The 27012-nt window shown below is 41.1% G+C and overlaps 1 protein-coding gene across 4 annotated transcripts in view; it reads right to left on the reverse strand.

The window, feature by feature from the left end:
* The window catches only part of myt1la (myelin transcription factor 1-like, a), a 90210-nt gene extending 63634 nt beyond the window's left edge, over window positions 1-26576 (reverse strand). For all 4 annotated transcript variants that reach the window (XM_006793508.3, XM_006793506.3, XM_006793507.3 and 1 more), the window contains exons 1-4: window positions 26221-26576; window positions 6645-6742; window positions 5526-5580; window positions 4699-4732 (exon numbers count right to left, since the gene is read on the reverse strand). In XM_006793508.3, the coding sequence (XP_006793571.2) occupies window positions 4699-4732; window positions 5526-5580 (89 nt within the window). In that variant the 5' untranslated portion in view covers window positions 6645-6742; window positions 26221-26576. The remainder of the gene's footprint in view (window positions 1-4698; window positions 4733-5525; window positions 5581-6644; window positions 6743-26220) is intronic.
* Window positions 26577-27012: the final 436 nt, after the last annotated feature.

The following is a 27012-nucleotide window of genomic DNA, read 5'->3' on the forward strand; positions in this document are numbered from 1 at the left end:
TTCACAGAAAGATTCTGGAAAGATTTCAGCATGGAGAACCAAAGCTGTTTCTACTGAGAATGAACCTCAGTTGTTTAAGAACCCAAAAGATAAAAGATAATCTTTTTGGAAAAGTAACTTATAGATCTAATCATGTCAAAACTTCCTTTTGCTGATTTTTATGTGGGCTGGGATTATTTTTTTAATGACTGATACATACGTCTTTTTTTTGTGGAGTGGACTTTTTCTTTTCTCAGTGTGGATTTTTTGGGGGGTTTATGTCCTGAATAGATTGTTATTTGGTTTCAATATTTTTTCCATTGTAACAGCAAAAAATAAGGAAAACCATAATAGGCCTATTTTGAAATTTCATGCTTAGGGACCCACAGCACCTAATGGTCTGTTGTGATACAGAAAAACTCCACAGACTCAGACCTGTCTGCTGAAAAACGAGCTTATTTAGAAGGTCCCACCAGAAGGATCCATCCTCTTAACTAACGCAGTTCACACCAACAAAATTTTGAATCACCAGTTAACTTAACACACGCGTCTTTGGAGTGTGGTAGAAAACCAGAGCAGCTGGTGAGAATCCACAGAGAAACATGCAAACTCCATGCAGCCAGCGCGGTGGATTCAGACCCTGTTACTGTGATGCAACAGTGCTAACCACTGGACCACTCCTCCCACTGAAAGAAAAGAAAGTGCCCTATCTAAATTAACAGTTTCACTTTCAGTCTCATCTTCTTGTGACCACTTCCAGTATGGCTGCTGTCTTTGTTTTATTGCTTCATGGATATCCCGTTCAGACACGCGTGCACCTGCGATTTCAGTATGGACCTCATGTGCAGTGTGCAGGAAATTTTGCGAGACTTGGCTCCGTGCAACACTGTCCTCTTTGCCAAAATGAAATTCAAATTTAAGGGATCCAGCGGACATGACAGAAACGCGAATGTTTGGGTCAGAGAGCAGCCTTTGACAGAGCGATGTAAAGTTGTTAGTCATGCTGGAAGCAAAGCAGCACAGCAAGAGGAGATGATGTTTTTGTCCCAGGGATTTAGCTTGTTTGTCTTCTCATTACATGAAAAAACCCACACACAAGCATGCAATGTTTGCAGATTACTTTGCACGTGCATCTCTACTTGTTCCCTTTATGGTTATCAGTCTTCCCTTGCAGCATCATAAAACCCTGTGAAGCACTGGCTGTTGGACAAAACCTTAAAAATCACATCTGTGATCCAATTTTGATTTCCTGGATTATGTTTTGCATCTTTTTTTTTTATCAGCATTTGTTCTGGTTCATTAAGACAGATGTGGAACATTTTCATCTGTCAGCCACAGCTTTAACAGTTCTTATCTCTTTATGTATTTATTAATTAATTAATTTTTTTATTTCTGCATCACAGCTGTAGATTTCTCCCGAGCTCTGAGTCACGCTTTCAGACCTCTTTGCAGTGAAGACACGCAGACTGTGCAGCCAAATCACGCTGCCTGCCTTCAGGGACTCCACACCCAGCACGACCTCTGACCCCGCACTGCAGAGCTCCACCCACCCTTCCACCCACCCAACATCACCTGATCTATATGCTTTGCAACCTCGGGCTAAAATGAGAGCTGCTCGAAAATAGAGGTGAGGCTCACGAGCGCAGGGAGGCAGAGGAGGTGGAGAACAGAGGGGAGGAGGTTAAAGAGGAGGAAGAAGAGTAGGACTGCAGGTAGGTAAATGAGAGGAATTGGAACAAGGAGTGGAAGTAAAAGAGAGGGAAAATGAGAAGTAGGAAGACAAAAAGAGTGTGACGGAGAGGTGAAGAAGAAGGAAAAAACAGCCAAATGGAGGAGGAATGGAAGGAGAAAGAGGAGAGGAGGAGAAGGAGATGGTTTGTTCAAGGTGAGGCAGCTCATCAACCGGTGTGGGAGCTGAGACTGATAGCACTGCATTATTGATCCCACCACAGCTTTGTGTGTGTGTGTGTGTGTGTGTGTGTGTGTGTGTGTGTGTGTGTGTGTGTGTGTGTGTGTGTGTGTGTGTGTGTGTGTGTGTGTGTGTGTGTGTGGTTAGAGCCAAACACACATGGTAAAACTTTTTTTTTTTTACAATGCATCAGTGCGACCTTAACCTTAACGAGCCCGAGTTTGAAATTACAAAAGGTTGTTTCTCTTTTGCGGTGAGATGTTTCCACTTGTTTCCACAGCAGCTGAATATGCCTTTGACTTCAGCATTATTCTCCCGATCACAGTGTAATAATCAGTCTTACTGATGTCAGCACAGTGACATACAGTACTATTGAAATCAGTTTCAAGTCACTCTCATCTGAAGAGCATTTTTAGATTCATTGTGAGATTGAAAGGCTTGCTGTGTGCTAACCCTCCCTGAGTTAAAGTTTAGACACAGTTATGTGACGCGATACAATGGCTTTCTTTAAATCTGCACCCTCTGATCTTCTGTTTCTCTGATTATTGTTTGCAATTATTCAAATCCACTGATTGAAGTTGATTGAAAACGACTGATTACCAACAGCAGGGCTGCTTTAATAAAGAAAGGAGTATCCCATTCCCACTCCTATCATCTATCAGTATGTCTCAGATAAGCGGACACACAAACAGAAAAATGTTCACCCAATCTGTTTTTTTTCACCAAACATCCAGTCATGCATTATAATATCAAATAAAGGGGACCCATTATACTAGCTCTATACTTTTCTTGGAGTATGCGTGATTCATATTTCAAAACTATTCTTCTTTATCTTGTAGTTGTACTTTACGTATCCTGTCAGTTCAGTCAGCTCATCTCCTCAACCCAATTCATCCTTCTTCTGTTTGGCCGGCTCTTCTCAAGGGAGCTGCTCGTCCACAGAGCTCCCGGCACACAGTATTTGTACTGATGTTAATGGCAGAGGAGGTTCAGAGCTCTGCAGTTGTTCAGTCAGCAGAGCATTCTGTGCAGGTTGGCACTCCCCAATCCTGCCACAGCACTTCCACTTGCTAATAACATCAAAATCAGTTGATCATGAAACATCGAGGTGGCGTCCTGTTAAAGCACCACGCTTGACTACAACGACACATTCTTTCACAAGTTGGTTAAGGCAGACTGTGGCTGGGTTCTTGATTTTATACCTGTGTGGCAATGCGGCTGAAAACACCTGAATAAGAGGTGTGACATTGCCTTTTTAAACTTCAGTTAAGCTTCATCATTCTAAGATTAGAATAGGAGCGTGATCTGAGTTAATGCAGAAAAAGCTAACAAAGCTAATAAATTTGCATAAGAAACTGATCTGACACATCAGGTCAGGGTCATGTGACTTGATGCACCCTTTGTCCTCTTCCCCAAAGGAAGAAATGCAAATCACATCGTGGAAGCACATGTTCTTGGCTCAGAAATGGACTGCAAAAGGAGTCAACTTTGAAGGGGATAACAGCTAGATTACAATCAGGTGTGATTTTTGCTTTCTTCCTTTTGTTTTCTGCAGCCAGAAACACATCAGGCACACCGGGATTTAGATGAGAGTTTGTCCCCACAGTGTGCTCATCAAATGTTGACATTTCCTGGGTACAAGCTGAAATTGCAGCCCAATGGTTACACCAGAAGAGAGTTCAAGGGGTCCACCAAAACACCATCCGCAGGGAACTGTAAATGTCCACCATTAGCTGTACTCATTAGTCATCCCAGAAATTACTGCAGCTAAAGTTAAAATTCATCGCTGTGGTGCAGCATTAGCTGCAGCTCTGATTCCCACTGAGCTGACAGATGTGATGTATTTATTTAGCAATTTAAATTAAGTCGTGGTAGAATTTTCATTTCACTCCCCTCCCCCCCAAATCTGCCGCATCACACCGCAATGGCAAATTTATTTGTACATGTTTATCCCCGAAGATTAGTCAGATTAGTCAACGACTGTGATGAAGAAATAAAACTGACGAACACATTTAAGCGATTGGTCATGACGTTCTTATAATATTTTGCAGTATTTACTCTGTGAATCATTTCCACGATTTACTGCTGACTTCGCCCTGTCCGTGTCTGGCCCTCACCAGCACCCAGCAGATTTAAATTCCGGGTGAATCACGCCGAGTTTTCTGCTCCTTCGCTCCGGGCTCACGCGGCACAGGCAGGACATGTTGTTTACAGTAAAGCGCTGACCTGGATCAAACTGGGTTCGACCATAATCTGCTGCACACACCAATATTTGTCAGTTTTACTAAATGAGATTAAGTGAAGCAGAAACCTGCCCTTCTCGCACACACACATTTACACACACACACACACACACACAGGTAGCAGTGGTATTCAGCAGTCACTGTCAGGAGCTGCTGCTGATTCTCTCTAGTCAGTCATCAAAATTTAATGAATTACTGGCTGCATTTAATTTAAATTAGCTGTTTGTGTAATACACAGCGTTGGACAAATTAACACGCGACCGACGGTATTTATTTATCGCCTTCGAGCTCAGCTCAGGCTCAAAAATCTGATGTACTGCATCAGGCCGATTCCTGTATTTCACAGGCTGGACCCCAGCAGCAGACGTGGTGGGCCTGAGAATAAGAACTGCGAAATGATGGATAGAAATGACATATAACTGATTATACAGGAAAAGTCTCTCAGTAATATTTTCTTTGATGAATGCTAGCTGCTGCCTCAATACAAAGCCAAAATGCAATAAAAAAAGAAGAAGAAAAAAGAGCAGTACAGTGATGGATGCATGAGATCAGCAGAGGTTTACCTACCTGAATAACTCCTGTGTTACTGCTTCCACGGCGGCTGCAGACAGGGACACAACAACAAAGATTAATGTTAATGCTTTCAACAGTCACGAGCTAACAATAATAAACACATCCGCTGTAATTGTGCTTCAGATGATCCCACTGTAGTTAGCATGAAGTGGAGGCAGAAATATAACCTGTAAAATATGTTAAAATTTACCCATTTACTAACTGGACATCACTAGAAAGGTATCTTCTAATTTTACTGTTGTAGACAAACGTACTTTCTACAAATATACAAATATATAATACAAAAGGTCACCGAGGATTATAAGAGAAATAATAGCCCATGCTAAAAATGATATATAAACCTAATCCTGCGTGCAGGATTAGGTTTATATATCATAAACCTAACAGGTTAACAGGTTGGGTCCTGCTTTCAGGTATCATTGTGCTTTTCTACCTTAACTGAGATCTTTCTAAGGTACAAACTACATTGACCCGCTTACACACACACACACACATGCATTCATACATCTCTTTATTATATGTCCTTTATCATGCACACAATCACACTGCAATGGATGCATCACAGGCAACTTGGAGTTCAATATCTTGCACAGGGACACTTTGACATGGAGGCTTTTCACAAGGAATAGATGTTGAAAGATTTGTTACATTCAAATTTGTGTGAATAAAAGTTTTGGGACAGGAGCAGCTAACATATTAGATGTCTAAATTGGCTTTTTCCTAATACACGGTGATTCATTCAGCGGTCTTGAGCCACGCTGGCAAAAAAAAAAGAAAGAAAACATTTGTAAAACCTGACAGGCAGATGGACAGACACATACCTCTGACTCCTTTGGATCGCGTTCGATGGCGTTTTTCAACTGCATTCACCTCCATCTGCAGAGGGAAAACGAGTTAGTTTCCTGAAACTGCAGTGGCAGAAGTAGTTGTGTTCATATTTCCGTGAGGCACTGTGCCACCTCTGCTTTAAGCTGTCCTTGGAGATACGAGGACTTTAATTCCCATTTGCAGCATTCACATCAGCATCAAAGTCATTAATTACAAGCGGGAAAGCCAAGTTTCCAAAAGCTCCGACAGATACTGTTTAGACTAAATAGTGCAAACAAAAAGCTAATGTGGATATGTTAAAGTAACATTTCATTTATATAGACAGTTCTGCAGTAAAACAGCTGAATGCATGATTTATAGTTCTGCATTAAACCCACGATAAAGGCTACGGCGTCACTCTATACCCCAGCCTAAACTGTAGCCTGGCCTGCACCCCAAGAATCCTAATAGGTCTGTCTGTGCAAACACATTAAGGTATATTAACTACCACAAAGACCAAACCTCCTAAAAGAAAATGTAATAGTGCAGCAGAGTGAGCATCTGCTGAACATTTAGACTCAATCAGCCCTGATTTCTTCTCTCCTTCCTGTGTTTCAGCTGTTGTTCAGCTTCTTGTGATTGCAGAGGAACCCAAACACACCAGTGCACAAGTTTGCAAATAATGATATCACCAACTACAGCAAGGATTTAATGCATTACTCTATCTTAAGATTTCGGTTTAGGTTCTTTTTTCTCATGTGGCTGATATAAAACCACTCAAACCACCACTTGGAAACCACTCTGAACAACTCTTTATATGGACTACTGAAGCCATTACAACCATACACACCCTGTAGACACACTAATCAGTCAGTCTTTAACCTGCTAGCTCTGTTTCCCTGTTTCCTGCTGAATACTAGGTGAGAGAAAGCCCATCTGATCTGACTCTCTTGAAATTGTCCAGAGTTTGTGCACAAAAAATGGTTTAATTGCAGATATTATCTTCAGATTGCTGCTGGAATTAGAATTTTTGAGGTTTTAGTCCCAGGATCAGAACAAATCAACTATAAAATGCAACCACCGCCATACTTTGAGCCAAAAAGAATAGAAACACCAGTCAGTTGTGACGATACCTGGCTGTAGCTCAGTGTGGCACCTCTGTATCTGCTGTTGGTCCTGTAGCTTTAGACTTCAAATTCAAATCTCAGACACCATCTTCCAGAGTCATGATCTGCAAAAAGACAAAAAACACAACACTTTCTCAGTTCTGCTGCCAGACTTTTGTTGTCTGCAGCTGTTTGCTCTGAGGTAGTTTCCTTTAGCGAGACAGTGTGTGTGGAAAGGTGGCGAACCTCATTGTCTCTGTGAAATGTATAATTATGAAGCCTAATGACATTTCACGACTCGAGAGACTGGTGCCAAACACCGTCTAAACATTTCACTGATATTTTCAAATGTGAGATTTAATTCATCCAGTCAATTAGGTGTTTCTCAAGAGAGGTCCTTGAAAGTCACTGCTAAACACATTTCAGAAACCCGTAGCATGACCTGCAAATTATGGATAATAAGGCCATCTACACAGAAATCTTACCCTGGAAGGTTAACACACTTCAAAGACATACCTGTCTGAATTATCAGCATAAAAGAAGAGCATCTCCCTGCATGTTTGATTAAAAAAAGGTGCAAGTCTATGTAAAGGCATAAAAAACTATGACTCCTAAGGAGCATCTGAGCACAAGCAGCATTTTAGTCAGCAAGTAACAAAAACCCAAAACTCCCCCACGCCTCGACATCGATCACCTTTAAAAGAGTGTCAGAGCCTCCCTGTTTTTAACGCAGAAGAAAAGCACTTTGAAACTGCGCACGAAAGGTCTTCTCCTAATGACTTTGCACGCGTCGGCGTCGGTGTCTGCAGGCAGACATTTGTGTTCCTGAAACAGTCGTGGTATTTATGTGTTTTCGAGGCTTGAATTCCTTCCCATCAACACATTTCTCATCAGGCCGCGTCGACATCTGTTGAGTTTTGCACATGTACACGAAGCTGAGATTTTGCAGGGCTCAAAACTCGACGTTTCGGAAGCAAGAGGCAAGAATAATTAGATCGATCACACCAGAGATCACGTTTCAAGTCCTACACTGAACCACAGATTTATTTTTTTATTTTTACACTTTCACAGTAAATATATTCTGTTAGGGTTTGAAAGTAAAACCAAATTTGGTCACTGTTTTGATTTGTTATTCCTTCTCATGTTTCTCATGTTTATATACTTTGTCTCCCTCGGTTTTGAACATGTGGTACTTTTGCTTGCCTCCCTTGTTTCCACTTCCTGTTTTACATTGAAAAAAATATTCTTGAAGCAAAAACATTTTTAGTAAAATGTAACTGAAATATATATATATATATATATAATTATAGTTTTATTGAAATAATGGGATAATGGGATTCCCATGATGCATTTAGTATTTCTTCTTCAGTCACTATGTGTTAATAGACCTCTCTGCACTGAATCATACTTGTTATTAATCTCTAACATTTCTTTACCAGGTTTCTTCCTGTTAAAAGGGAGTTTTTCCTCCTCACTGTCGCCAAAGTGCTTGCTCATAGGGGGTCATATGATTGTTGGGTTTTTCTCTGTATGTAATATTGTAGGGTCTACCTTAGATTATAAAGCACCCTGAGGTGACTGTTGTTGTGATTTGGCGCTGAATAAATAAAATTGAATTGAAATGATTAATTATTAAGAAAAATATGCTTTGTTATTACCAATCGAGTAGATTTCATCTGGCCAGAATCCATTAAATTGAACCCTTTACGCCTTTATGTAACAAAACTACTACCTCTCCTCATTAGTTTCATCATCATGTGCATCATAGCAGGTCAAGGATTGCACTGGAATATTGTTAAATATAGTTAAATATCAGAATAGATTCATTTTAGGTCAGGTTCTTTGCCTTAAACCTTTTAATGATCTTATTTTGTTGTGAGGAACACCACAGAGAAAACCCATGGATGTAGTGAAGGAGGACATACAGAGGTTGGTGTGACAGGGTGAAATGAAGGCTGATGGTCTGCTCTGGAGATCCTCAAAGGGAGCAGCCGAAGGAAGAAATCTCTTATATGATGTACTGCATTTTTAAATAGGTAGTAGAAAGCTGAGTGCATGCCATCAACACTAACTTGTCCACTGTGGGAATTGTTGAGGGCCACTTAGATGCCAGAGAAAGTATAGTGTGACTATAGCACACAGTATGATAAATGAAACTGGGAGTGATTTAGGGCAATGTTTAAGATTCTCATAATGTGCTTCTTCTGTGAAATATGATGCAATGTTAAAAAACCATTAATGCAGCGCTGAGATCAGTAAAATCCCAACCAAACCAATGCACTGCATCTTTTTGACATTTTAAGCAACGCAAAAACCACATCTTGGGCTGAAATGAGCCCCCCAAAAATCTCCACAGCATCTTGCTGCGAGCATTTCAATGCAAAGAGCAACATAAGACGAAGCGAAACAAGAGTGAAACAACAGTTTGATCATGAAGACGTGAACACAGCAGCTCCGAGTGCGTCTCTCCTCGGCTCCAGTGCAGCTCAGGGGGGTTTGCAGCCTTAATATAAATGTAAATTCTGGACAGCCTCGCCTGAACTCTCAACCAGCTCCCATTATGTTTCCACAGCATACCGAGGCTGGGTGCATCTAAGGCCGCCACTTCACTGAGGGCGCTCCAACGCGCCCTACATCAAACACAGTCTTCCCTCCCTCTGCTGTGAAGAGCTGAGCCGAAAAAAAATTCCTCCACCTCCCTGGAAACTATACGACTGAGTGGGCTGCACGCTTAATGTGCGCGCAGTAATGTGAGTTTGAGCGCGTGCAGAGGGTGCGCTAACCTCACTACTGTGTCTTTATGAATGTGCATTTCCATAGGCTGCATCCTCTTTGTGGTTCTCTTTGTCTTTCTGAGGACCGCGCTCAGGTTTTGGACACGGGGACTTTCAGGACTGCGAGGACATTTCTGGAAAGTGAGGAGATTTGTGGAGAGGTATATTCGTAGACGGCATGAAGGGGGAAATAACAAGTAGTTTTGGAAAGTGAGGAAAACTGGGACAAAATAACAATAATGTGAAATAGAATAATAGAGGAAGGGGAAGTCAGAGACTTTTTTTTGGAAAAGGAAAACATTATTGAAAAGAGAGGACATCTGGAATTGTTAAACAGCAAGTTGTTATAATGAGAAGAGTGAAAGGAATACTGTAAAGAGAGGAATTACAGACATTTTGACACTGACATGAATGAAAGACATTAAGTGGAAAGTGTGAGCTTTTTTAGAAACTAAGGACATGCTATGATGAGACTTTAAAATATGTGAGGAAAGTTGTAATATTTTTGTATTTTTAATCGAGAACATGTTTTGGTAAATAAGAAAGGAATGAGACAAAATGTCAAATTTTGGGAAACTGATTTTAACATTTTATTATTTTTGTTTTCTTTTTCTTTTTCTGTTTCTTAAGGGGAAGGGCATTATTATAAGTCAAGGATAATGAAAATGTTGTTGGAAAGAGGACTTATTGAAATAAGAGAAGCCTTCTGTTGAGTGAGGACAAGAACAGGGAGAATAAAAATACTTCAGAAAACAAGGAATTGAGGAGATTTTGTGGAAACCGATTTTTAATTCTGAAAAAATCAGAACAATTTAAAAACATTTCAGAAAAGGAGGGAAAGAAGAACGTTTTAAGTTAACTTATTATAACTTATTCTTATTTCTGAAAAGTGAGAGCATCTCTACAAATTAGGGAGATTTTGAGTAGAGTCAGAACAGACTGTGTTTGGAAAGAAAACAGATTTTGGTGAACAGCATTTTTAAAAATTAATTTGAATTGTGATTTTTTTTTAGTTATAATTTATCAGATTTTTGGAGAGAAGAAATAACATTAAAGGACTTACTGGGAAAATGGGGAAATTCTGATATCAATATTATCCAATAATCTTATGCTATATGAAAAAGGATATTTTCATATAGCATCATTTTTGGTGAAGACAGTAGAATTATGGAGAAAGAAAGGCTGTTATAGACGTTTGCAAGTGAGGAAAAACATTTTCAAAAAGAAGGGCATATTTGAAATCATTAGAAATTTATTTTTTGAGAGCTATGACATAAATAGCAACATTTACAATGACACCAAGTTGGAAAATTACATTAGAAAATGAGGAACTTCTCGCATTTCCTTAGAAACTTCTGAAAGTCACACGGCATTTGAAAGGACTCAGCTGGAAGGAAAAGTGTGTTGTTTTCATAGGATACACTGTAGGTTTGCAAATGTATATTATTTTAAAATAGCAGCCTTTTTGGAACATCAAGTTTCATAATTTCACTATTTTGTGGTTTTATTAAGGTTATTAGCTATAAAATGCATGTTTATGAAACCCGTGAAAGAAGAGCATACAAACATATGTGTTTGGTTGTCTAATAATAAGCAATATTAAGCTATGGAGTAGTAATTACCGTGTAATAATACAGTGTGCCTCTTAGATGTCCATTAATTTTGCTATAAAAGACCAACCTGAATTAGTAAAGTGAAAAATGGAAAGAAATAGAAGCTCTCAGCCAGCGAGTGTATGTGTCACTGTGTCCTATATGGCTGGATTGGCGCTGTGTGAAGAGGAGCTTCCTGCTGCTTAGTATTCAGTCCAACACTCTGCCTGTCTGGTACAATATGATGCAGAGCTCCCCTATACTGAGGAACACACTTCAATATAAAGCGTGTACCCTCACACACACACAGTCTTCCAAATGCACACAAATTCATTCGAGTTTCACGCACTTTTGGGTTACAGCAGAAATGTACATTACGTACCGGTGTTCTCATTTTTGTTTCACTATTTTTTTTGCCTGAAAACAATCTAAAGGTGCCACATTAAAAAGAAATGGTGGCTGCAGATTGCCCTGTAGGTCAAAGCCATCGCAGCACTTAGTAACTATATCTGTGACGGGCTTATTTTTTTTTAGCAAAACTGTGCCAAAGTTCAATACAATGAGAGAACATCATGAAGGAGGCGGAGCAAGCACCATCAAATCATTTACTTTCTATATCAAGACACCATGGGGTGCAATGTCATAGACATTAAAAGGAGAGGCATGGCACTTAGAGATGGCCTGCCCCCCTAAGGAGCCAATCAAAAACCAATCCTTGAAACACATGAACCAGTCACGTTGTGGCATTCGTGCATGCACACAAAAGAGATGCATGAGGGTTGTATGCATGCTAACCGTGTACTGCAGGAAACATGTGGCTCACTGTATCCATAACATGATCTGCATTTGTTCAGCACCCTGGTGGGAGGAGCCAGAGACCCCTGATCATGTGCAGAGCCTGGATTGAGCTGTTAATGAGACTGTGAAGTTACCTGAATCAGCTGATGTTTTTGTACAATAACTGTACTATGTGTAATGAAGCCATAGAGACCCTTCAAGTACACAAGAGTGGGCTGAAAACTGACGAGTTTTACATGCCTGGCGTATGACTGAAAATCAATCAGTACCACAAAAAAGTGCTTTAAAATTGAAGTTGGGACCACCTTTGAAGCCAAATGTTTGAAGTCCTGGGTTCTACTCCAAGCTGAGGGATTTTTGATACAAGTAATGGAAAAGTCCTGCTGCACTTACTTCAACCTAGAGTGTATAAAGTAATTCCCAGCAATTAAAGAAAACGACAGAACAACCCGAAGACAAGGAATTCAAGCTCAAAAATGTCAAAGGAGGGGCTTAACTTTTCGATCTGTTTCAGTCCTCCACTATGGTCATGAGCGCTGAGTAGTGACTGAAAGAAAGATCAGAAAGTACAAGCAGCTGAAATAATTTTCCTCCACAGGGTGGCTGGACTCACACAGTGAGGAGCTACAGAAAGGAGCCAATTTACGTGTTTCAGGATGCCTCCTAGGTGGCTTCCATTGGAGGATTTCCAGACCCAACCAACTGGTAGGAGACTCCAGAACCGACCCCGAACACGCTGGAGAGATGATTTATCTCATCTGGCCTGGAAATGCCGCCCACATCACCCAGGAGGAGCTGGAAGATATTGCCAGGAAGATGGACGTGTGGACTAATTTGCTTAGTCTGCTGCCACTTTGACCCGACTGCAGATAAGCAGCTGAAAATGGATGAATGGACAGACGGACAGGAAATCACTCAACAACCCGAGGACCCACTTTCATACCTAAAAATGATTGTAAATCATTTGTCATCGCTCCCTAAAATTGCTCTAGTTTCAGGCTGGAGCAGAGAATCTGCTGCACACATCCAAACACTCACAGGCAAATGTTTGTGAGTCCAAACAAACTCACACACACACACACACAGACACAGATCAGGCAGCCAGGTGAGGTGTGTGTTTGTGCCAGAGCCAGACAGCAGCTCTGTGTTTTATTACAGCAGAGAACTTTAACAAACCCAACAAACAGAAACACCTGGTGTGTGATGTGATGCTGCAGTGCACAAACCAAACAGCACAAATGAACAGAGAGAGAGAGGTGCAGTGCTGCCTCGTGTTTGTCTTCATATCATTGCAGAATGTTTTTATTATTCTAGATGTAAACTGCTTTTATTGGTGACCTATAAAATATTATTTATGTGAGCCATGCGAGTCTAGAGCCGATGGCAGCTGCTTGACCACTTAAGGTCTTGCCAAAATATCAGTGGAGCTGTTTGATGGATTGGCATGAAATTTCTGCAGAACGTCTTAATTAAGCGTTCTATTTTTTTTATATTTTAAAGCCTGATTGAGCAGCCATACAGTTGTAGTCCACAGCAAGACAGTCCTCAGCAATTAAAAGCATATTAACCATGCATAGGCATAAAAAATAATGGTCAGTGTCTCTCAGAGTCAGTCCCAGAAGTTGTCTAACAACAATAATAATAAAGTACCATAAAGCCAGTGTTCACATTAGTTTCTTAACTCATTGTAGCAATCTTTTTATTTCTGTGTCTAAACCTGTGATAATCAGGACATCCACCAAAACGAATTCACTTGTGAGACCAGCCCTATTTTTAATTTCTTCAAACATCAGCGAGTGAAATCAAAAAAAAAAAAGTGACTGAAAAATAAAACCACGAGACGTGAACCAAGGTGTCGAAGTTGAAGAACTTGCAACCGACTCCACCGCCACATTTCAAGCCTCCTAATGAGGATTTTGTAGCTTGTTAAAAGACGCTGTCGTGTCCCTGCATTGAGTTTCCAGTTCATCAAGGCACAGATGCCAAAACTTCTGCTTATCTAAAGGGCGTCCAGGCATTGGAATGGGCTATATTTGCAGTCCGTATTATTCCTGTGGCATCAGATAGTGCTATTTGTCCAAGCTGCTTTCTGTGGCTCATGGATGCATAAGCTATCCTTTACCATCTGTAGCCTGATGCAACGGTTAGCGAACAGGGTTACTCTGTAAGAAGTGAGAAAAGGCTAGAGAACACAAAGGTCCCAACAAGAAGATCTCAGAGTCTGACAAACCTGCAATAACAGGATCATTTCCTATCAGCAGGCAATGCGTTAGGACGCTAACGTCAAAGAACATCTTGTGCATAAGCAGATTACATTATGTATAGCTATTTCACTCCATGCTATTTCTATTATTTTAAGATTTATTTTGAGGAATTTTGTCTTGATTTTGACACAGACAGTGGAGAGGAATAAAGTAAAGATAGCAAGAAGCCAAGTGGAGATCCACCTGCTCATTCACCTGAAAGATTGTATTTTCTGAAAGTTCATATTAACACAGTAAAGGTGTGTCTACAAAAGATGACCACATTTACTCAACCTCTGCACTCACAGCCTGCTGGAGATAAATATTTTTGTGCTATTAGGACTGACAGCTGATACGAAGGACAGAGCAGACCCTCACTCTGTTACACTGGTGCACAAACAGTACTGCAGTACAGTTTGTGGTGTAAACAGACACTATTAAAAAAAAGCTGCAGCATTTAAGCCTGGTGTGAAGGCCTCGACTCCTCGTTCATCACCTCCCTCATTCCATTCTGGTTTCCATGGAGACTGGACTGATCGGGTGATTAGCCGCGTCAATTAACCTCTGACCAATCACAGAGAGAGGCTGAGAAGCAGCAGCTCATTGTGAACTGCAGGTTCAGTCACAGCAGAATCCAAAAGCTCGAACGGCGAAATACAACAAACAAAAAACGATCTTCTCGAGTCGATCGTGAAGCGTTTGGCACCGCGTGACAGGCAAATATCACAGAGTAAAATCACTCTGCTGCAAGGTGAGGTTGAGCTGTTGAGATATTTAAGTAAAAGTATGAGAAGCTAATCAGGAGAATTGTGTTTAAAAGAAGTAAAAATACTGTGAGAGTCATTTTCCGCTGCTGCTGTTCACAGTGGAGTCATTTTAATGACTTTTTAGGACTGAAGCTCATTATTATTTTCATAATTTCCAAGCTACTTTTTTTCAGTAAAATCACTTTTATAACTCACAAAATATGAACAAAAGCCTGTTACGCTTGCTCTTGGTAACCGCAGCTCGGAAATAAATGCAGTTTTCTGCCTCGGTGTAATTTTTTCCATAAATGTACGGATACATGAGCCCACTTCACACATGGGCTTGCCAAAGACCTGACTCTCCTGCAGGGTGTGCTGGCCATAATTAACCCTGCTGCACTCCATGTGCCCTCCTGTAAATGTGGGAATCTGAAGTGCCATGTTTCATATCCTCAGACCTGGACGCAAACACCCTGCCGGCCTCCTCCTCCTTCCAGTTAGATGACCAGGTCTGAGGTGTCACGTCAGCACTTTAGAGGAGATAAAACTCCTCCTCAGCCCTTGGAACAGCTTCTGTCAAACATTATTCACTTCATAACTGTGAAGATCCACACACGGACACAGTTTTAAAAGCTGAATTTGGCCTCAAATGATCCCATACGGCAGTGGTTGTCAATCACTGACATGCAGGTATGTGTCTGTTTCTGTTAGACAACTGAAAAACTGATAAAAGAGATACAGCAGAAGGTCATAAAATGCCAAAAGGCTAAAGGCCAACATTAATTCATGGGTGTCAGTGAGTCATCAGATCACTATTATTATCATTATAATCCTGCTTTCATCTCACAAAGAAACTCGCAGCACTCTTATGTAAGTCAGCATCTTAACATGCTATGAATTCTTAACAGGATGACTGTGAGCAACAAGTCGTGCTTCTCGATATCTGGATTTTTTTTCCCAGTAAGATGAGCTCGATTTCTTTCAGGTTCGTGTTGAGGAGGAGGCTTGAAGGATGCAGAAAAAAACTCCACAGGGTAATGTACTGAACGTGAAGGATTTGGCTCGATGGACATTCAGGATCTTCATTTTCAAATAACTTTATCTTGAGGTTTAGTCTTCTCTAAAGCTTACTTAGGGATATGGAAGAATTAAGGAAGGCTCTTACTTCCTGCTAAGGCTCAGCACAAAGTTTTGATCCCTGACAATAAACTTCCAACTTTACTGAAACAAAACTACTTCCAAACCCAGTCCATCAGTGTCAGTCTGAATCATTACTCTATGCTGTTTTCCAGTAACAAAGTACACACTTTGAGTGTGCTTTTTTTGGCTCTTAATAACAAGATAAGTGTGAGTGTAAAGAACATGTAGAGTAACTTGTGCTTCTTACAATGAACACTCCAGAACATAAACAGGAAGCAAAGCTAAACGTTCATTTTGATGCCCAAAAAAGTTGATTCTGTTCATCTGGAATGTTTTCAGCAGGAGAAACAAGTCGTCACTCATCCAAGGGACTTCTTCACCTACGTCCAGATGAACAGAATGAACTTTTTGGGATTTCCTTACCTGGATGATTGAGCATGCATCAAGTCAATTTTGATGAACACAAATTTGAATGTTAGAGCAGGAACTGCTCTCCAAGACATGCAAGACGGGAGTTCTGTCTGCAGTAAGGTGGATTTGAAAGCCTGGCTCTATTCTGAAACTTCCAGTACTTACGTGTTCAGACAAGAAAACACGAAAAAGTGAGGAAGGCATGAGCAAGACCAAAAAATAAGACAGAGCAGTCATCAGTGACCATCGATATGACTCTGATTAAGTCAAATGTAGCATGAAACGGAGGAGTTGAGGTGGGCTGCAAAGAGGCTTGCAGCGACAGAAGCAAATCTATGAAGGCTGAACCAGCTTAAATAATGACCCCCTGTATGGATAAAATAATGACACTACATTACACTCTGCAATGTAGTGTAATTACTTTATCCAAAAAGTATCAAAGACTGGCACTGACCACAAGAGCCTGGAGAGCAATGATGCAAACTTGCTTGCATGTTAGGCTACGTCCACACGTACACGGGTATTTTTGAAAACGGAGATTTTCCGTTTCCATTTTAAAAAATAATCCCGTCCACACGTAAAGGCAGAAATGAAGGAAAACGCTGCTAGGAACATGCCAAAGCAACAGGTGGCAATATATATTCCTAACCGTGCAGAAATGTTGGCCAATCAGAAGTCTAGAAGCCTCGGTGGGAAAAAGTAAACAAAGCTGGGGCATAGAAGCAGAACCAAGTCGTATGTGTGGAGGGACAGTAACTGTGTGTGTATATGTAAGCATTTAAACACTGCAAAGAGTACAATTAACAGTAATAGTATTGTAGAAATTCATTTCACCGAAACAATAACGTGGCGCACAGTGTGACGTCAAAAAATCCGCACACCTTTGACGCTGCGCTTTCTGCGTTTTCTCCGTTTTTCTCGTCCACACGTAAATGCAAAAACTGAGTTTTCAAAAATATCCACCCTGGCCGGAGTTTTTAAAAATATCCATTTTCAGTGACCAAAAACGCCGTTTACGTGTGGACAGAAGGTGCAAACGCATAGAAAAATCTGCGTTTTCAAAAATACCCAGGTACGTCTGGACGTAGCCTTAGTTGCCTGAGTACGGCGACTGACTGACCAAACTTCTAAAAATAAAAATTGTTTATACGTGAAAATGAATTTTATTGTGACATCTGCACTTATTGTAGTTCAATAAAACTACACTATAGGTTGCAATGCACTGATGAGCTAAGTATCTGTGGCAATGTCCCGATCTATCAAATTCAGTTTCATGCTGTTCTGTGTTTTTACTGCAGCACCTTTAAAGCAAGTGAGAGAAATCATCGAGGAGCCTAACAGCAAAGTGGCAGCAGTTTGGAGGCGTTTCAGCTGTGCTACACCAACAGCTTCTCTTTGTATGTCTGCAATTTTTTGTGCTTAAACACAAACTGTGATTAAGTAAGTCAACACGACTGAAGAGCTCCAATGACTGCAACCATTTTAGTCTTTGTTTGGTAGGATAGCGGAGACAAGACAGGGAAAGCTGGAATAAAGACATTCAGTAAATGGTATCCAAGCAGACTTGGACCCAGGCATTCACATTAGCCTTACCGCATATGGTATGGGTCGCCTATTTAACCAACGGGTTAAATAGGCGACCCATACCGGAAAACGGTTGTTGTACTTGTGATAAAATAACCTTGCCCTAAACGTCATGGAAAGATTCCCAGTTTCTTCCACAGAGTGAGGAACTTGGCTTATTGATCAAACACTGGTATTGGATCGGGTAATTCCATAAAGTTAATTACAATGTAACTCAGTGTCAAATTATAGTGTTTATTTGTTTGTTTGTTTTACTTAGGAGGAGCTGGACAAAGTTGGGGCAGTGGAGCCAGTTTCTGTTAACTGGCATAAAACTCAGGTGTAATAATATAGTATAATTTTGACAACTGGCTTGTCTGACAAACGCTATGCAAATCATATAAAGACTAAAACTATTACAAACCGAAGTGAAGCATTTGTTAGAACAGAAAGCACTCAAATGAAACAACCATCCAAGTAAATAAAAATTAAAAATGAATAAAAGTAAGTATGTCTGTGAAGTAAGGAAATCTTATCCAACCTTCAGCAGGTTTACTGGAGCAAAAACAACACTTTGCTTCTAAAAGCAAGAAACCGACGTGTTAGATACCAGCTCACAGCTCACGTGGCCAAATTGCAATCGAATTGTCATTTTTCATCATGTAGACACAGATTTGGCCGCTAACGACTCCTCCACCTCCCATCATTCACCTCTGTGGCAAAGAGCAGCGGGGCGGGGCTGAGTGACTGACAGGATGATGAGTGGATGCGGTCAATGTGTGAAGCTTTAATGATCTGTAACAAGCAGACAAAGCAGGTCGTGAGTGGCTACAGAGATCCACAATCATTACTCCTGCTTGAATTTGTGTGTGTGTGTATGTGTGTGTGTGTGTGTGTGTGTGTGTGTGTGTGGGTGTGTGAAGGAACAGAAAACATCCAACCGAATCTGAGGTGACTCTCTGAATCATTTTTACCTTTTTTATGAAAGGAAGCCTAACAATTAAGATATTTGAGTTTTTCACCCAGACAGACTCCAGCTGTGAGATAAGATTACAGATGTTTCAGGGGTCAGAGGTCATAAAAGATGGAAAAATATTACTAAGTTTTCCGGTAATCAACGCTCTGAGTCGGACTCCACAGAAACCAGCTGTCGGTCTGCTAACATGAATGATTTTACACACACACACACACTCTTCATAGAGAACAGAATCTACCCACACTGAATCACTGAAAATGTGTGTGTCCTTATCCAGAGAGTGTGTGTGCGTCTGTGATTTTTACACTATGAGTCATTCGAGGCTCCACAATAGACTGTGATGAAGCCTTCTGCATCGTGTCTGTGTGTGAGTGTGTGAGTGTGTGTGTGTGACCTCCATTGATCAGAGTGAGGTAATCAGATTGATGGCAGTCTTGGCAGCAGCTTAGATTTAATAAACCGCAGGCAGACAGACAGACGGACAGACATGCAGGCGGGCAGTTCAGATGAGGTCGTGTCAGTCTGACTTGACAGTGTGACATCACAGGGAAAGACTGTCAGATGTTCAGATGTTACGTAAACCTGCAAATGTCGGTGTCATGCCAATGTCTCGTATGGCACTCGTCTTCCTGAGCTGGAATTTTCTGAAAACCGCAAACAATGTCAGTTATAATTCCAGCACAGACCCAGTGTGTTCAAATCACAGAGCATCACGTAATGTTTCCTCTGCCTTTGTTAGACACAAGGCGTCTTCTGGTGTTGGTGCACCAACTGGGAATATTGGCCATGAAGAGATACAACCGTCTTTGGATAGCTCGAAGTGTTAGGTTCACCAGCCAGGGGGCTTTAGTTTGTATTTATTCATGTTTGGTTTTACCACTAGCTGATTCTTATATTCCCACTTTCTCTTGCTGGTTGTGTTTAGGGCAGTGTTTCTCAACGTTGATATGCCAACTTAGAGATCCACCACATGAATGAAGGCTGCAAAGGTAAAATGGCGATGGCAGTGTTGTTATTTGAGCCACTGATAGAACAATAAAAGCAATTTGGTTGCTCCTTGTAACATATCTTTGGGGTTGATGGTGTTTTAGGCTGGCTAAAGTCATTTTTGTACTCGTTTACAGTTCATACACCATTACTGAAATGGCACTGCATGTGTATGTGTTAAGAATGCGAAGTCTTTCATGATGGCTATAAGACAAGAAGTGAAATTTGAAGAAAAGAGCTCATTTTGTTATGTTTTGTGCTGCTATGTCCTACATTATGAAGGAAAAGCCATTTTGGCCCACTTAAAATGACATCGAGCGCTGCCCCTGGACCACCTCATGCGTTTCCTCATTTGTTGAGCTGTCTGCAGACACGACGACCGACATTCTGATATGTGATGTTCTTTATAACCAGGGAACAGTTCGCTATAACATTTGCCCTGTTGAGATTTAATTTCAGCTTCTCCTCCAGTCTTCATCAGCTCTATGGGTGCAGAGTTTTTTGAACCCCAGAGATCCAAATGGTACTGCCATCTATCACATTTTCACAAGGCAACGTGACTTCATGTCTGTCTCCGACAGCTGAATGCTGCTACTAGAAAGCTACTGTCGGCTGTTCCTTACCAAAAGGAGTTGCCACAGTTGGTAGCTCGGAGGATGCTTTCCCTGACCCCACCCCAATAGGAATTTAAGTCTCTGGGTGGAATTGTACCAGCGCCAAAGCCGAAAGATCATGGTTTGGGTTATAACACACCCTGTAATTTTTCACCCTGAAAAACTGCAGGTTGACTGCACCATCTTAGTAATACCATAACCAACAGCATACCAGCTGCTGTACAACAGCATTATTTTACACCCCCAGAATGAGAACAGTCTGACTGCTGACCCACAGCGTCCACTGCAAGAATTCTGCAGTTTTAGTTTTAAATCAAATTTCAGCTCATTTAAGTTCTTTTTTGTGTTTTTTAGTTCTGGTATTAGTTATAGTTTTTATTATATAATGGGTTGATTTAGGAACTGCTTAATGATATAGCGATACAACAATGCCTGGTAATTATTACTAAGTGACAGACTAATTAAATACCAGGATTTCACTTGCAACAGCTACAACTACAATTACCTGCACAGCAGTTTACTTACTTAAATTAGTGGAAGTGAGGCCCATACACCAATAAGCTACAGCATCCACACCCCTAAATTAAGCCTAAACACACATGAATGAATTCAGGTGTTTCAGCTGTTAAGAATGGGGAACTAGGAGGAGCTCCAAACTGTTTTTGTCTATTTCTGCTTTAAAGTTGGACATTTAGATGTCAGGAAGACTGACAAACTGTTGGAGGAAGCCTCAAGTGGCCATTAGAGGAATTGCAGTTTTTGGTACTTCAACACAGGAAGTTTCCCCTTGGTTGTCATAACTACCAAAAATTAGTTTGTGACAGTATTATGCTTTGTTTCTTAAATGACTGGGCTCTTTCGTGTCTGGGTAACCAGTATAGCTTTGGTTTGTTAGATGAAATGTTCCAAACTTTCTCATGTTGCAAACTATCGTTTAAAACTTATTTTGGCTGCTCCCTTATTCACGAGGGGATCCCACAGCAGATGGACCCACATATTTGATTTGGCAGATTTTTACCGAAACAACCCTCCCAGGCATTTTTGTCTCCTCCAAGACTTGAACCCGGGATCTCTCATGTGTCAGATGAATGTGTAAACCACTATATTGTAAACTGTAGTTTGCAAAAATCAAAATTCCTCCAACTTCCCCCACCTTACTGCTGTAAATCTGCATTCAACCACTGATTTGCAAGTCTGTTGCATAGTAAAAGCTTAGTATAACACATGTGAATGGCAGCCTGATGTTCAAAGTGACATCCTCATCCCGGCTGTAAAGAAACTGAGCTGAACTTTCCGAATGCTGCAAATTGAAACACAACAGCTCGTTGAGCACGGAGAGCAGCAGCAGGAATGATTTTATCTGTGATGTGAAGAGACCCACAGGTGTGAATGGAGAATTTATCTGTGACCAGCAGTCTGCTATGACTGGTCAAGTGTAAGCTGAACCTGTGTTTAATATCCTCTGTCACACACAGGTGGTGCTGGGCTGCGGAGATGAGGCAGGTTTATTTTCCTGTGCAGTTATGAACGATCGCCGGGCTCTGGCCTGTCTCTGACTCAGACTCTGCAGAGAGCCGACAGAAAATAAAGGAGTTTTTCTTTCATTACTTCTCAACTGAGTTCACCTGGTGTCTTTGTTTACACAGCAAAACAGCCAGGAGAGAAATCTCCTACGGTTCATGCAGAGCCACAACACCCGGTCTGACAGGAAGATTATATTTCGCCAGGTTTCTTCTCATTCTTCATCGCAGCAGAGAAGAAGACCGTTTACGCAAAACCACATGCTGAGATCAACGACGAGCGTGATCCTAAACCTTTTCACAGAAAATTTCCCATCTGTCCGGGTTGGAGCACGAGTTTGACATCACTGAACTAAAGTCCACTTCATTCCCTCCGACAACAGCAATACGACAAACAACAGAGACGTGGTCAAAGATCAAAGCTCGCTCAGCCAAGAACACTGTGATCACCCAGTAATGATGACAAAAGGTGAAAATACAGACATCTATAAATGTCTAAATACAGACATAGACATACTGTCTTAGGATGAAAAAGTAAATAAAGTTTTGGGCCTTTCCCCCTACACAACCTCACGCTCTAAATTAGCAGGTAGGACAGCAGCAAGTTTTAGAAAACTATCAACTTTCAGCATCTGCAACAACACTTAAAGCACTCTTCAAACACAAATTTAAAAAAATGCATTAAAAAAGGCTACAAAATCATCTAAAAATGAAGGCATTTTTCACAAAAATCTAATGACGCATAATTCATAAGTAGGTGGAGTTTCCCTGACATGAGATATAAACAGTTGTACCATCACAAACTGTCTTGAATAGTGTGCCGACTTGCTGTTGGTGGGTTTTATAACCTAAATCAACTTAAGGTCGGTTAGTGGAGAAAAAACCACTTCATGCGGTGGACCTTCTACAGGAACGGATGCTAACACAGCAAATGATTCACTTAAAAGCACAATATAAACTTTAACCAACAGCTGAGCTAGAATATTTCATTACTTTGCAGAGCACATTCACATGAAATTCATAAAATCTTTCGTCATGTATAGAAGCATCTGAGAGTCTCTCTTTTTTAATACACATTTAGGGAATAAAGCCGCTGGAAACTGGACAAAGATCCTCACGCCTGATCGAGACTACAGTCTCGACACTTTGCTATCCATGCAAAACTATGAACTTCTGCTTTAAATGGAACCAAACAAACACAAGGAATAAAGTATATTTTATATATAAAAGATATCTATGCAAACACTCATCCTACGCTAAGACGGCCTGCCTTTGACCTCTAAAGTTCTCTTTTATATTCACTGGTGGACACCTCAGACAGTTTAAAGAAATCCTGCATTAAATCGGAACTCATTCATGGAAAAGTCCCTAACTCTAACTATACTGTACGTCCAGACAGCGGCCCACCTCTCCAGTTTCAAGGGTCAAGTGTACCTGAAGCCAGGGTCTAAATCCATTTCCAGTGAGATTGATTTAACCCCCAAAATGATTCCCCAGTAGTTACAACAACACTGAGCAGTACTTTTTAAGGCGCTGCTGCAGGAAAGATTTCTAGTTTCTTTAGCTTTTCACCCCCAACTATAAGATCCATATAAGAATAAAGAAAACTACAGACGCAGAACAAACAAACATAATCTGTTAAATGAAATTCCATTACGCTAGTGCATGGTTTTTGTAGAATATTATATTTATCTAATTGAGTAAAGGCTTTAATGTTTCTTTACTTTCTTCACCTCGCATCCTTTCCTCATCACTGACTTGCTCTCCTGTTCCTTTGTCACCTGCTCATTTCCTGATTGAATTCGCCTGTCACACCTTATTTGAGGGCAGCACTCACTTTTTTCACCTTCACACCATCGACGGTTCCAATTTAGCAGTCAGTGTGCATCTTTCTCACATTTCTCATTGTGGCTGAAATTAACTTTAAGTCAGATAATAAACCTTTGTTCACTGGATAATAATCTAATAGCTTATTAATTAAATGCATTCTGATTGGATGCTCACGACGGCAACAAAACCTTCTTATGAACTTCCTAATTAACAACCTGCCTTTGTACCCTGGACTGGGGGTATTTATTTGCACCCTCAGGGTTGGTTCCCTACAGAGGCCGGTGTTGAACCTCTGGTAAGAACTCTGCACGTTAATGTGACGGCACAGAAACGGACCCTTTAAAAAAGGAAAAATTGGGCCCAGGGGTTTTTACAGGTTTATTTTTTATTATTCATTCGTACATGTGGAAATGACATTTGTGAGGCACTTTTCTAGCCTTGCTCACCTCACAACTCTTTATCTTTTTAACATCTTTGGCCAATTTAGAATCACAAAGACCTCCAGAAGATCCAAAGTCCAGGACCTTCTTGTGTGCAAACCTCTGCAAACCTCGGCAAGACGAAAAAGAAGGAAGCTTGTAAGGATATATATTGATTTTAATGAAACAATAAAGTTAATATTTTATATCATAATATTTATTTTTTCTATTTTTTACCAAACAGCTGCACAAATATTATTGCTTGAGAACTTCTATGTGCCTTTTGAGGACCTTAAGAAGAAACACATGGTTACTTTGGCGTCCAGTAATTGGTCCTAGGGGAAACATAAACGTGTACTGTACCTGTCGGGAATGCACTGATTGTGTTAGCGCCTTTAACAGCAACATCTTATTCACCCAGTTTCTTTGGAAAACTTTCAGCTGCACACTGGTTCTTTGTTATTTGTAGTTTGTAGCAGATGATAATCAGGAAGCACAGGAGGTTTCATACCAATGAAGAACTGGGTTTGCTGTCCGGATTTGATGTGTCAGCAGGCTAATTTGCTTTATCTTCCTGTGGATTTGACCCTTGTGTGGAAATGCACTGAAGGAACCTTAATTCTGGGAAAGTTCCTGAAACTTTAGGTGAAGAAAAAAAGAGTTAATATCTGAGTAAAGACACGAGTCATAAATGTTAAAGATGCCCTGATTTTGCTTCAGAGCTTCCAAGCCCCCCAAAATTTCCCCCTGCAGGGAAATCAGGTGGTTCTTATTCAAGAGTTTCAGTGATGTAATTTCCCACGGCTGTACTAACCCTTTTTTAAAATTAAGCAACTTTAATTTGCACACTGGGTTTGACATAAATATGTACAATAAGCTCAGCATAGGCGCCTGCACAGCCAGCAGACTGAAGATAAGCCAGGGCAGATTTTCCTATATAATCCACTGATGGTTGGGTTGGATGATGAAGTCTAAAAGTAATCCAGGTTTCATGTGAAGCTGTCGCATAATCTAAATTAGTCAATTTTAGTATGTATTTTATGTTTTTTGCATTCTTGCCTGGTGTTAAAAGTTAACAATGAAAATGCAGCATTAAGTTACTTTAAGTGTTAAAAATGTAGAAGTCAATAATCTCTTAAGGATTTAAGCAATTTACCTTAATTTTATGGAGATTCTTCCCATGCAGGGAAAAGCAGATTGTTCAAACATGTCAAATTGAAAATAGAGATGTTAAAGGTTCCAAAAGGTCAACACAGACTTCACTTCAGCTCTGCATAAATCATTACAGGAAAATTACGGGATCACTTGGTCACCCAATAGGAATAAACAGCATTACATACAGTGGTCTCAGCCCAGATTATCATATCCTACAGAGGTATCCTATACACTCACCATACAGAACAATACAGGCTTCATGGCACCCAGTAGGAACATTACATAAATATTACAGGGATGTTACGGAGCCCCGGGTCTGTTCACTCACACCTCTAAGCAATAAAAGTGAAATCATAAACGAGCACGATAATGAGCATAAACATAATCAAAGAGGTGGCATAAGGTCACCACAGGCTGAGCGGCTCAAACAGCTCACTGTGGCGCTGCGATGGGAATATCACAGGAATATTAAAGTCAGTACAACGCGTGACAAAAGGCACAGTGAGGCAAAGCGCCACGGCACCATAGAAACAACGCACAACATGACAAACATGTGCAAAATATCATGGGAACAACAGAAGCATGACTGACTCACTACAGGGAGATTACAGAGGTGCCACAGTCAGACAATGTCCCCGCGAAGGCGCACGGAGAGCGGCACAGACACACTCCACAGCCTCGCGCTCTTACGGGAATAATAAGAGGACTGTCAACACAACTGAGCTGTGAAACAACGCGAGCGTGACACTATAGGAAAATTACAGCAGTGTGCTCAACGTAACCGGAGCCGCAGAAAGAGCGAGAATGAGAGAAACCTCAGAGAAGGAAAACATACTGAAATGGCGAAGATGGAGACTCCTCTATCTCTTCTTCCTCCTCTCCTCTTCCTCTCAGGTCTGAAAGTCTGCAGCCTTCTTCCCTCGCTCTCACTCTCTCTCTTTCTCTCTAAAGGTCTCTCTACCACTGTCTCTCTCTTTTGTCGCTGTGATATCTGGCCATGCCTTCACAGGAGGGGGAGGAGGGGGTGGAAGAGGAGGAGGGCGAGGAGGAGAAGGGGGGGCCAGACAGACAGAGAGGAGGGAGAAGAGGATGATGATGTTGATGAAGATGGTGGAGGGAGAATCAGACACTGCAGCAGAGAGCGAAGAAGAAGAAGACGGCGCCTTTACCCCTCTCTCTCTCTCTCTCTCTCTCTCACCTTCTTCCTGATCCTCTTTTCTTTATTTCTCGTGGACGCGCACGCAAGCCCAGCGACGCTCCCGATGGTGTGTGCACGCGCGCGTGCAGGCTCCAAGGATAGCGATGCATTCACCACCACCGCTCCACCTCCTCATCCCTCCTTCTCACTCGCTTTTTTTCTGAATTAATTTCAAGCCTGTAGACTCTGAGAGCGTGTGTGTGTGTGTTGTTTTTGCACCCTGCAGACACACACACACACACAGACAAAAGTCTCTCCATAGGCGTTGAAATGTGTCAGTGTGTAATTCCCTTTGTTCAGCTCTGTGTGAACAAAGAGGTTAGACTCTCTTCATTAGTAGTAGCTGGAGTGGGCCACTACTCACACTGCAGTTTTATTTTGAGAGTAAAATGTTCATTAACACAACTTTTGGGGTGTCACATTGTGAAA

Source organism: Neolamprologus brichardi, chromosome 15 (assembly GCF_056152115.1).
Source record: "Neolamprologus brichardi isolate AB-2024 chromosome 15, ASM5615211v1, whole genome shotgun sequence".
NCBI lineage: Eukaryota > Metazoa > Chordata > Actinopteri > Cichliformes > Cichlidae > Neolamprologus > Neolamprologus brichardi.